The sequence below is a fragment of the Herpailurus yagouaroundi genome, unplaced genomic scaffold (genome assembly GCF_014898765.1).
Source record: "Herpailurus yagouaroundi ecotype Mexico unplaced genomic scaffold, PumYag 203, whole genome shotgun sequence".
Lineage (NCBI taxonomy): Eukaryota > Metazoa > Chordata > Mammalia > Carnivora > Felidae > Herpailurus > Herpailurus yagouaroundi.
The window spans coordinates 22405548-22417984 of NW_024412434.1; the positions used below are offsets into that span (position 1 = coordinate 22405548).

At 41.9% G+C, this 12437-nt stretch overlaps 1 protein-coding gene across 3 annotated transcripts in view; it reads left to right on the top strand.

The window, feature by feature from the left end:
* CCDC3 (coiled-coil domain containing 3) overlaps positions 1-11391 on the top strand; it is a 145696-nt gene extending 134305 nt beyond the window's left edge. For all 3 annotated transcript variants that reach the window (XM_040451427.1, XM_040451428.1, XM_040451426.1), the window contains one exon: positions 8791-11391. In XM_040451427.1, the coding sequence (XP_040307361.1) occupies positions 8791-9066 (276 nt within the window). In that variant the 3' untranslated portion in view covers positions 9067-11391. The remainder of the gene's footprint in view (positions 1-8790) is intronic.
* The last annotated feature ends 1046 nt before the right edge of the window (positions 11392-12437 follow it).

The window sequence follows — 12437 nt, forward strand, 5'->3', positions numbered from 1 at the left end:
GTTCGTGGGATGAGCCCTGCATCAGACTCTGTGCTGACAGCTCAGAGCCTGGAGTGTGCTTCAGATTCTGTGCCTCCCTCTTTCTCTGCCCCTCCCTGCCCCTCTGTCTCTCTCAGGAATAAATGAACATTAAAAAAATTTTTTTTTGATGGTAGAATTCACCATTGAACTATCTAGTTCTGGACTTTTTTTGGCAGGTATTTTGAGTGTGGATCACAGATTTAATGTACTTACTAGTAATTTTTTTCTATTCCTTCATAAATTCATCTTGGTAGGTTGTATGTTTCTAGCAATTTATCCATTTCTTCCCAGTGTCCAATTTTAGAATATAATTGCTCACAGTAGTCTCTTAAAAACCTTTGTATTTCTGTGGTAACGGTTGTAATATCTCTTTGATTTCTAGCATATTCTGCTTATCTTTTCAGAAAATCACTTCTTAGTTTCACTAATCTTTTTTGTTGACTTTTTATTCTCTATTTCATTTATTTCTGGTCTGATCTTTAGACTTTGTATTTTTTTCCTTTCCTAGTTTCTGGAGATGTAAAGTTAGGTTGTTTATCTGAGATTTCTTGTTTCTCAGATTTTACTGTATTTCTGTAAATACAGAAACTTTTTACTGTAAGTTTTGGTATGTTGTTGTTTTCAATGTTTGTTAATTTTTGAGAGCACGAGCGGGGGAGGGGCAGAGAGCGAGGGAGACACAGAATCCAAAGCAGGCTCAGAGCTGTCAACACAGAGCCTGAGGTGGGGCCGAAACTCAGGAACTGTGAGATCATGACCTGAGCTGAAGTCTGACTCGTAACCAACTGAGCCACCCAGGGGCCCCTGGTGTTGTGTTTTGGTTTTGATTACTTGTTTGACCTATGGGTCAGGAGTATGTTTAATCTCACATATTTGTGACTTTTCCAATTTTCTTATAATTAATGCTATTTTGGTTTGAAAAGCAGCTTGATATTTGGGTTTCAGTCTTTTAATTTATTAAGATGTATGATGTGATGCCAAATATAGGATTGATCAGGGAGAATGTTCCATGAGCATTTCAGAAGAATGTATGTTCTGTTTCTGCATGAAATGGTCTGTATATATCTGTTAGGTCTATCTGGTTTCACATGTACTTTAAGTAGAATTTTCCTTATTGTTTCCTCTGCATAATCTATTCATTTTTGATGGGGGGATTGTAAAGTCTCCCATTATTGTATTACTGTGTATTTTGGCCTTTAGGTATGTTAATATTTCCTCTGTATATTTAGGTGCTCCTGTATAGGGTAAGTAAATATTTGCAAATGTTATATCCTTTTGATGAATTGATTCCTTTATCTGTGTGTATTACAGCCTTTATCCTAAACTCTATTCTTTCTAATAACAGTGTGGTTACCCCAGATTTCCTTTAATTTCCATTTGCATAGATATCTTTCCATCTTTTCACCCTCAGTCTGTGTGTTCTTAAAGCAGAAGTGACTCTTTTGTAGGCACCATATAGATGGGTCATGTATTTTATCCATGAAACCACTCTTTGTCTTTTGATTGGAACATGTGGACCATTATATGTATGAATTGCCATTTTGTTCATTGTTTGCTGGTTGTTTTATAATTCCTCCATTCCTTTCTTTTTCTCTTGCTCTCTTATTTGATTTGATGATATGATTTTCATATATTGTTACCCTTTCACCTTGAAGAACAGTCTTTAATATTGCTTGAAAGGTGGGTCTAGTAGTGATGAACTCTTCTTTTACTTGTCTGGAAGACTCTCTGTTTCAATTCTAAAGGACAGTTTTGCTAGGTAGGGTATTCTTGGTTGGCAGGGTTTTTTTTTTCTCTTTGTATCTATAGGCATACCTCTGGGATATTGTGGGCTCTGTTCCAGACCACCAAAATAAGGTGAATATTTCAATAAAGCAAGTAAAATGAAGCATTTTGTTTTCTAGTGCATATAAAAGTTATGTTTACATTGTACTGTGGTCTGTTAAGTGCACAGTAGTATTACATCTTAAAAACAATGAGTATACATTAATTGTAAAACACTTTGCTAAAAATTACTAAGCATCGTCTTAGCTTTCAGTGAGTAGTAATCATTGATGGCTATTGACTGATCAGGAGAGTGGCTACAAAAGGTAGAGGTAACTGGCGAAATTCCCTTAAGACAACAATGAAGTTTGCCAGAATGATTGACTTCTTTTCATGAAGGATTTCTCTGTAGCATATGATGTTGCTTGATAGTATTTTCCCAGTAGTAGAACTTTCTTTTCAAAATTGGAGTCAATCCTCTCAAATCCTGCTCTGCTGCTTTCTCAACTAAATTTATGTCGCATTCTAAATCCTTTATTGTCATTTCAGCAATCTTCACAGCATCTTCACCAGGATTAGATTCCATCTCAAAAAGCCACTTTCCTTGCTCACCCATAAGAAGCAACTCCTTACAAGTTTTATTATGAGATTGCAGCAATTCAGTCCCATCTTCAGGGTCCACTTCTAATTCTGGTTTTCTTTCTATTCCCACCTCATCTGCAGTTGCTTCCTCCACTGAAGTTTTGAACCCTTAAAATCATCCATGAGGGTTGGAATCGACTTTTTCCAAACTTCTGTTTATGTTGATGTTTTAACCTCTTCCCATGAATCATGAATGTGCTTAATGAGATCTAGAAGAGTGAATCCTGGGGCACTTGGATGGCTCAGTTGGTTAAGCATCCAACTTCAGCTCAGGTCATGATCTTGCAGTCTGTGAGTTCAAGCCCTGTTTTGGGCTCTGTGCTGGCAGCCCAGAGCCTGGAGCCTGCTTCAGATTCTGTCTCCCTCTCCCTACACCCCTCCCTGACTCATACTCTGTCTCTCAAAAATGAATAAATGTTAAAAAAAAATCAGAATAGTGAATCCTTTCCAGAAGGTTTTCCATTTATTTTACCCAGATTCATTGGAGGAATCACTATCTGTGGCAGCTAAATCTTTATAAAGTGTATTTTTAGCAATTAGATTGAAATATAAAGTGCCTTCTTGAGAGGCACCTGGGTGGTTCAGTTGGCTAAGCATCTGACTCTCGATTTCAGCTCATGTCATGATTTTACAGTTCATGAGATGGAGCCCCTCATTGGGCTCTGTGCTGTCAACAGCAGAATCCCTGCTTGGGATTCTGTCCCTCTCTGCCCCTTCTTTGCACGCGCTCTCTGTCTCAAATAAGTAAAACTTAAAAAAAAAAAATGATTCCTTGATCCATGGGCTGCAGAATGGCTCTTGTGTTAGCAGGCATGAAAACATTAATCTCACTGTACATCTCCATCAGAGCTTTGGGGTGACCAGTTGCATTGTCAATGAGCAATAGTATTTTTAAAGACATTGTCTGTTCTTTGAGAGCAGGTCTCAACACTGGGCTTAAAATATTCAGTAAACCATGTAAATAAATGTGTGTTCACCCTGCTTTTTAGTTCTATTTATAAAACACAGTAGGTGTAGCATAATGACTGAGGGTCCTAAGATTTTCAGAATGGTAAATAAGCATTGGCTTCAACTTAAGGCCACCAGCTTCATTAGCCTTTAGCAAAACAATTAGTCCTTTGAAGTTTTGAAGCCAGGTATTAACTTCTTCTCCTTAGCTATGAAAGTCCTAGATGGCACCTTCTTCCAATAGAGTGCTGTTTCATCTACATTGAAAATCTTTTATGTGGCCGCCTTCATTAATTATTTTAGGTAGATATTCTGGATAACTTGCTGCAGCTTCTACATCCGAACTTGCTGCTTCACCTTGTGCTTTGATGTTATGGAGATAGTGTCTTCCTTAAACCTCAAGAACCAACCTCTGCTAGCTTCACACTTTTCTTCTGTAGCTTCCTCACCTCTCTCAGCCTTCAAAGAATTAAAGAGAGTTAGGACCTTTCTGTGATCTTATAGCTGGTTTGATCCTCTCTCCAGACCACTAAAACTTTCTCTTCATCAGTCATAAGGCTGTTTAGCTTTCTTATCATTTGTGTATCCACTGGATTAGCACCTTTAATTTCCTCCAAGAAATTTTACTTTGCATTCACAACTCAGTTAACTGGTGTAAGAGGTTTGGCTTGAGGCTTGTCTCAGAGTTTGCCACTCCTTCCTCACTAAGCTTAATTTTGTCTAGCTTTTGATATAAACTGAGAGATATGTTCACATATCTCTTGAACACTTAGAGGCCACTGCAGGGTTATAAATTGGCCTAATTTCTCTATTGTTGTGTCTTGGAATAGGGAGGCCCAAAGTGAGGGAAAGAGAATGGGAATGGCTAGTTGGTGGAGCAGTCAGAACACACAAAGTTGACCTTCTTACGTGGTTGATGGCACCCCAGAACAAGAGTAACATCAGAGATCATTGATCACCATGGCATATAATAATGAAAAAGTTTAAAATATTTCAAGAATTGCCAAAATGTGACACAGAGACACAAAGTGAACATATGTTGGGAAAATGGCACCAATAGACTTACACAACAAATTGCCACAAATCTTCAACTGGTAGAAAATGCAGTATTTGTAAAGCACAGCAAATATACCATGCAAGTTTCTATGGGCTTGCAAAACTTCTGCCGAAAAATCTGCTGATAGTCCTATGTTTGGGGGGAGTCCATTATACATAATAATTTTTTTGTTATTTTTGCTGTTTTTAAGATTTCCTCCTTGTCTTTAAATTTGATGCTTTAATTTTAATGTATCTCAGTGCTAATCTCTTTGGGTTCATCTTATTTAATATTCTGTGCTTCCTGCAGTTGCACACCTGTTGCCTTCCCAAAGGTTAGGGAAGCTTTCAGCCATTATTCTTTAAGTATGTTCTCTGCCTCTTTCTCTCTTCCTCTTTTGGACCCCATAATGTGAATGTTGGTCTGCTTGATGTTGTCCCGTAAGTCCCTTAAGCTATTTTCACTCTTTTTCAATCTCTTCTCTTTTTGCTGTTCTAATTGGATAAGTTCCACTGACCTGTCTTTGAGTGCATGGATCCTTTTCCTGTTTCTTCAAGTCTGCTGTTTAACTCCTCTGTAGTATTTTTCTGTTCAGGTGTTGTATTCTTCAGCCCTGTCACTTCCATTAGGTACGTACTTATATTTTCTTTTTGTTGAAATTCTCACCTGGTTCATGCATTATTCTTGGGAACTCTGTGGACATCTTTTATCACTGTTCTTTGAACTTATTGTCAGGTAAATCACTTACCCTAATTAAGGTCTTTTTCTGGGGTTTTATCTTGTTCTTCTGTTTGGAACATATTACTCCATTTCTTCATTTGATCTCTGTATTGGTTTCTATGCATTAGATAAAATAACCAAGTCTCCCAGTCTTGAAGGAATGGCCTCATGTTGGAGATAAACCATATTATTCTCCTCTGGCTTAGCTCTTGATTGTCTCTCAGCATTTGTGATTGTCCAAGCAGCTTACTTTATTCTTAGTAGCTCCCAGTGGTGGAGGCTATGCCAAGACCTTTTAGTGTCTCAAAGGGGCAGATCTCAGTCAGCATCTGGATTCATGCCAAATTGGAAGCCAGACCTTCCGGTATCAACTTTTAAAGTTTATAGATACATTTCTTTCAGGGGAGAGATGGGCATTTTTGTCTGCTCACTCTGTGCTGAGCTCTGTGGTGATAGACAGTTAAGTTAAGAAGTGTTTCTTTGGTTGTTGTGGTCATGATGAACCCCTGAACATATGCCATGCTCTCAAGGGACATGTCCTGTGTGTCAGACACAAAAGCCAGGGTGCCAGATGTGTACACCAACTCCTTTCTTGGGGACGCTGGTGACGGAGGGAGAACGTGAAGATGATTCCCACTGGCCTCCACTCTCTTGGGAGAGTCTTATCAGTAGGCATTTTGTTGTGTGTGAAATTAGAAGCGTGCTTATTAGGTCAAAACTTTGAGATAAACAAATATGCCTCTTACACAGAAGGATTGGGTGCTTTTCAATCTGCTGCCTCTGTACTAGGCCCTGGAGGGTGGTAGCCATTAGGCCTTTAAGAATGGTTTTAGTTTTGGGGCACCTGGGTGGCGCAGTTGGTTAAGCGTCCGACTTCAGCCAGGTCACGATCTCGCGGTCCGTGAGTTCGAGCCCCGCGTCGGGCTCTGGGCTGATGGCTCAGAGCCTGGAGCCTGTTTCCGATTCTGTGTCTCCCTCTCTCTCTGCCCCTCGCCCGTTCATGCTCTGTCTCTCTCTGTCCCAAAAATAAATAAACGTTGAAAAAAAAATGGTTTTAGTTTTGTATAGCCTGTGAGTATCATGGACACAAGCCCTGGTGACTTTCAAAGCTACCTGTTGCAGGGGCTCATCTCTCAGGTACACATCTTAAAAGTTTGAGTGCCAGATAGGGGGTTCAAACACTTTGCTCCTCAAGGAGAAGCTCAGAGCTGTGAGTTCCCTCCCAATTGTGGGGGTGGCACTAGGGTTGGGGTTGATGACAAGTGTATCAGCCTCTTGTACATATTTCAATGTGAGATCTTTGCTTGTTTCTATAATATGCCGGAGTCACTCAACTAGTTTGTGGATGTCTTTCAGAGGAAAGTGTTCTTTAGGTGGCTGTATCTTTGGTGTGTCCATGGGAGGAGAAGAGTTCAGGATCCTCTTATGTCACTATCTTGAACTTGTGCCCTGTCTCTTGTTTTTTTCATAATAACCATTCTAATAGGTAGGAGGTGATATCTGATTGTGGTTCGGATTTTCGTTTCTCTAATGATTCGTGCTGTCTAGCACCTTTTCATATACCTATCAGCCCTACTTAGGTATTCTTAGAGAAATATATTGAGATCCTCTGAGTGAGAGAGGCTGGAACTGTCTCATGGATCACGGCAGGGTCCCTAGGTAAGAATGAGGTCTCTCTGCCTCTTACCTGATAACGTGGAGTCGCCAATGCTTCTCCTGGGTCCTCTGGCATATTATGCTGGATCCCATAGCTCTCTCAAAGGCACTATTACTTAGGGATGGATGGTCAATTTTTGTTGTGGGATGAGGGGACAAAGATGAGAGATGTCTTCAGACAGTATTATTTGTTTTTGTATATATGTTTGTACATGGGGGAGTATTTTTTTTTCATTTTTTTAATGTTTATTATTGAGAGACAGACACAGAATCCGAAGTAGGCTCCAGGCTCTGAGCTGTCAGCACAGAGCCTGACACAGGGCTCCAACCCACAAACCGCAAGATCATGATCTGAGCTGAAGTCAGTTGCCCAAACGAGCCACCCAGGTGGCCCCAGGGGGGAGTATTTTTTTAAATAAAATTTATTGTCAGGTTAGCTAACATACAGTGTGCTCTTGGTTTTGGGGGTGGAGTCCCCCATCACTTACGTACAACACCCAGTGCTCATCCCAACAAGCGCCCCCCTGCTCAATGCCCATCACCCATTTTCCCCTCTCCTCCCCACCACCATCAACCCTCGGTGTGTTCTATTTAAGAGTCTCTTGGGGCGCCTGGGTGGCGCAGTCGGTTAAGCGTCCGACTTCAGCCAGGTCACGATCTCGCGGTCCGTGAGTTCGAGCCCCGCGTCGGGCTCTGGGCTGATGGCTCAGAGCCTGGAGCCTGTTTCTGATTCTGTGTCTCCCTCTCTCTCTGCCCCTCCCCCATTCATGCTCTGTCTCTCTCTGTCCCAAAAAATAAACGTTAAAAAAAAAAAAAAGAGTCTCTTATGGGGGAGTATTTCTATGAGATGAAGTTCCAAAACGACTAGGTCACAGGCTACATGCAGTTTTCATTTTGATACATATAGCCCAATCACTTTTTCTATAGTTTTATACTCAGAGTACACAAGTGTCTATTCCTGCAAACACTGACCTTTTGATTTTACCAATCTGAAAAATAGCAATTCATTATAGCTCTAATTTGCATGAATCTTATTTATATTCTTTGTGTATTTTAAAGATTTTATTTTTTTTAAGTAATCTCTCCATCTACATGGGGCTTGAACCCACAATCCCAAGATCAAGAGTCACATGCTCTACCGACTGAGCCAACCAGGTGCCCCACTTTTTGTATTTTTCTGTCTGGGGTTTTGATCTTTAACTTGTTGATTTACTACAGCTCTTTTTTGATTGGAGTAACAAAATTTAGAATAACTTTTCTGTTTAAAGAAAAAGAACCAGGGTGGCTTAGGTAAGAAACAAAAACTCAGTTTTGCACCTGGGTGGCTCAGTTGGTTAAGCTTCTGAGTCCAGCTCAGGTCATGATCTCACGGTTAGTGAGTTTGAGCCCCGTGTCAGGCTCTGTGCTGACAGCTTGGAGCCTGGAGCCTGCTTCACATTCTGTGTCTCCCTCTCTCTCTACCCCTCCCTCGCTCGTGCTCTGTTTCTTTCTTTCTCATGGTCTCTGCCATGACCAGAACAATTTCCAGAGTGGGGGTATCTGATGCTTACTGTACACAATGCCCTTTCAGTAGAAATGCCCTGAAAGCCCTCTATGGACGGTCCTCAAACATTGACTTGACTGGAAAATGTTTTAAATCCAGGTTAGAATTGAACAGACAAAATTGCTGAATCAGCACAAAAAGCGAAAGATCACAAGCCCCCTCAGGAAATCAATAGTATACACGTTGGTAAGCATTTAAAAAGACAAAAACGCCCTTGTGCTTAAAAATTAAATTGTTGAAGGTACCCAAATGCAGAAAGCAAAAGAGGGGCTTTATATTGGCCATGAGGTTCATAGGGTGAGATGGAGAAGGGGCCTTGAAGGTAGTCCTCATCCTGGGGTTGGGGCTGTTGGCTAGGTCAGGGTCTGTGTTGTTGGGTACTTGGCAGCACCCAGGAAAATTGCCCTGGGGAGGTTATAATGAAACTCACCCGCCTCTCCCATGGTCTTTGCTTTCCCAGCTCATGTGTTCGTCAGTGCAGAAGGCCCTGTTTGAGGAGGAGGACCATGTCAAGAAACTGCAGCAGAAGGTGGCCACCCTTGAGAAGCGGAACAAGCAGCTTCGGGATCGGGTGAAGAAGGTCAAGAGGTCGCTGAGGCAGGCCCGGAAGAATGGGCGCCACCTGGAGCTAGTGAACCAGAAGCTCAGTGAGAAGTTAGCGGCTGCAGCAGGTGCCGTCCCACACATTAATGCCCTGGGGCAGGAGCCACCCGCTGCCACCTACCTGCGGGGGTAGCAGGGACTGAGCAGTGGCCTTGCCTGGCCCTGCTGGAGCATGCTGCCTCTTACCAGGGAATGTGAAGGGATAGCAGGTTTGTCTGTGCACTCTTGTAGATGAATTCTAAATATGAATTTGGTCGCGCGTCGTTGCTTAAAGGGGCAAGTCTTGCTTATTTTCTTGGCTGCTGGGCTCCCTTCCCTCCCTGTCTTGCTCCCAGGCCTGGTGCTTGCCAGTCCAGAGCCAGGAAGATCCTGGAGTGTCACGTGCTTGCCTAGGGCTTGTCCACCCTGGAAAGTGTACTTACTGTGGAAAGAACATTTTAGAATCTCTAGCTGCACAAGAACCCAGGGGTTCAGCCTTATTTCAGAGGAGAAGCAGTATGATCTCAGCTCAGAGCTCCAGGACCACCATTAGTTCTGAGGAGGGATCTATAGCAAGTCATGGAACCTTCTGATGTCTTATTTGCTACATTTTTGGAAGGAGGATGGCAGTCTTGCAAAGCACCCAAGGATACCTGTAAATAAACCTGTGCATGGTGTCCCTACCCCTGCCAGCATTTCCTCACAGGTGAGGCATTGTAAGACTTCATATGAGGTCTTAACAGGTAGCATACTGAGTTGCGGCAGGGGGTGGGGGTGGGAGCAGGTAATTGAGTAATATGAATTATACCTGATTTCTAACACCAGTTACCCAGAGCTAAAGAGAACACCTATGGGTCAATCTAAAGGGGAATTGCCTTTGTGGACTGGCCATGTTTTAGCAAACCATGTTTCTGAGCTGGAAGAGTCTGACCACTAACATGGCTTGCTCATTAACTCCATCTAGCTGCTCTGATTTTGAGGTGAGTTGACCCAGTACACTATTAACTTCCATTCTGCAAGGACACCTCCTTACCTAATGGAGTCAAGTTTCCCATCCAGGCAGTTCTGCAGAGTCTTGCCGCAAGCATTTTCACGGCAAACATTTTTGCCACGTAACACATTAGCTGTAAGGTAACGTTGCTGTCAGAGATGAAATAACTAGTGGATAGTTAGGTTTAATTTCTCCACTGACAGAGTTCCCATTTTTATATTGCATGAATCTTAGGCCTCCTAATGGGCTATACAGTGACCAGTACACATGGTGGCCTTAAAATGGTGCATGATAACTACATATATGGACTTGATAGAAAATACAGCAACAAAACTAAGTAGAAGTGTGAAATAAGACTGTAAGGTCAGATTGCATACCATACTATCATGCAAAATGGTAATTCATGAGTTGAAATAACTCGGCTAGAAAAGCATTACAACATCTATCTAGAAGGCTTTCATCATACGGTACAAAGCTTAGTTACAAATGTGCATCCTAGTATTTGGAAAACTAATACCTCTCTTAATGTAACATGAAAAAATTATTTCTGATGTCCTTTTTAAGGCTCCTCTTTTATTTTTTGTTATTTTATCTTTTATGGCCACATTGCCTTCTGGCCAATGTGTTATGCAGTGAAAATGCTTGTGGCGGAGATGCCTACAGTGAAAATACCAGACATGGTTCCAGTAATATCAGACATGGTTCCAGGCATTCCAAGCACTTTCCACCTCCCTGGACTGTCCAATCCTGGGAGGAATGTTTTCACATGAGTCCACATGTCAGTGCATCCAGTTTTGTACATAGTCAGAACTCTTCACCCTCTTTGGAAAGACAGCTTCAAAGACAGTGCAAGTAAAAAGAGTATCCACTAGGTCTAACATCTGAGCCCTTACTTTAGTAGCATTTGATCTAGTCCCAGTTGTGTTACTCAGAAGGTAGCTGAGTGGCCGTCTTGTGATGGTCTTCTGATGGACCTCCAAATCTACAAGTCTCCTTTCTGTGCTGTTCCAGATGGAACCTGCAGGTTCCTCATCAGGAAATCTCCCCCTAGACCACCCCAGACACTTCAGTGCTTGATGATGATGTCCTTTCCATTAGAAATGGCAATTATACTGTCAGATCTCCCTTCCACTGCTTGTAGGAAAACCAAGTTCTTGCTTTGGCAGCTGGTTGGGAGGATGGACTTGCGTCACTTGAGGGGCAAGCTGATGCTCAAGGGGAGAAGTCTACACCCTGGACTGGATGGAATGGCAGCTTTTGCTTCATTTCCAAGCTTCTGCTGCTCCTTTATAGCTGTATTCTTCATAGCATGATACAATGGTTAATTCTTCCTGGGGCCATTTCATTAAAGCACTTTTGCTTCCACCCAAGGGAATGACAAGCCTAAGGGTGATTTACAGCTAGTGTTTTGAGAACTGTGGAACTGGATCCCTACAGATGCATTATGTTCTACCTTTTTAATAAATATGAGCAGTATTTCAGCCACAATGGTAAGGCGATGTGTGTTTCTTGTGGGTCAGGGAGATTTTAGTATTTCCAGCTTTGACCTGGAGAAGTACTTTAGATCCTTTTGGGGAAGCATCTATGAGTAACACCTGGGGCACATAGGAGACTGAGCTCAAATCGCCTTTGATGCTCTCCTGGGAATATGGCCTGCCCCCCCCCCCCCTTCTCTTTCCCAGGGTTCCCTTCTCTCAACACACCTGCAGAAAAGCAGTGGTATCCAGGTCTGCTCCTCCTAGGGGACAAGTAGCTTCATTAATCAATGTTTGCAAAAATACATTTGAATCTCTTGCCAAAGGGAACTCCCCAGTTATCTGCTGCCTTATCCTACTGTGGCCCTTGCAACTGTTTATTGTACTAGTAGAAATTTTTTATGCACTAAGGATCCAAGAATTGCTCCAAAATGTATAGGCTTAACCAACCTGTTGTAGCTTTCTGAGATGCAGACCACTGTTTAGTTCTACTTTGGAAAAGTCAATAGGCCTCCTCAAACCCCAAAGTCACAAAATAAATGAGAGGCAGACACAATCTAGAATATTTCAACTATAGACCCAGGAGTTACAGCTGCAACATGTGAACCACAGCTAGTGTGGAGTGGATCCTTAGGTCTCCAAAGTTTGTTTGTGAATGCCCTTGTTGGACTCCAGACCACTGTTTATACTGATACTGCTTTTTTTTTTTTTTATACCAGGCTATGTCACCCTTTTCCTGGTAAGAGAAGCAACAGAGAATGTCCCTTCTGTGGTGCAAGGTCCCATCTCCCTTAGGGGAGAGAGAACAGAAACTCAGATCACAATGACTTTGAATCAAATTGTTCATTCAGCAACAGTCCATGTTCTAAAATGGTGTAAAAAATCAAGTACTCAGAGTATTCAGCTTTTTTACCTATATTATCTCATTTACTAGCTCTAATAATTTTATAAAATAGTGATCCTGTTGCTCATTCTTAAGAATCTGGACTTTCAAGAGATTAAGTTAATTGCACAGTGACCACTGTCAGTATAGGTAGCCAATCAAGGATTCAACTCCAT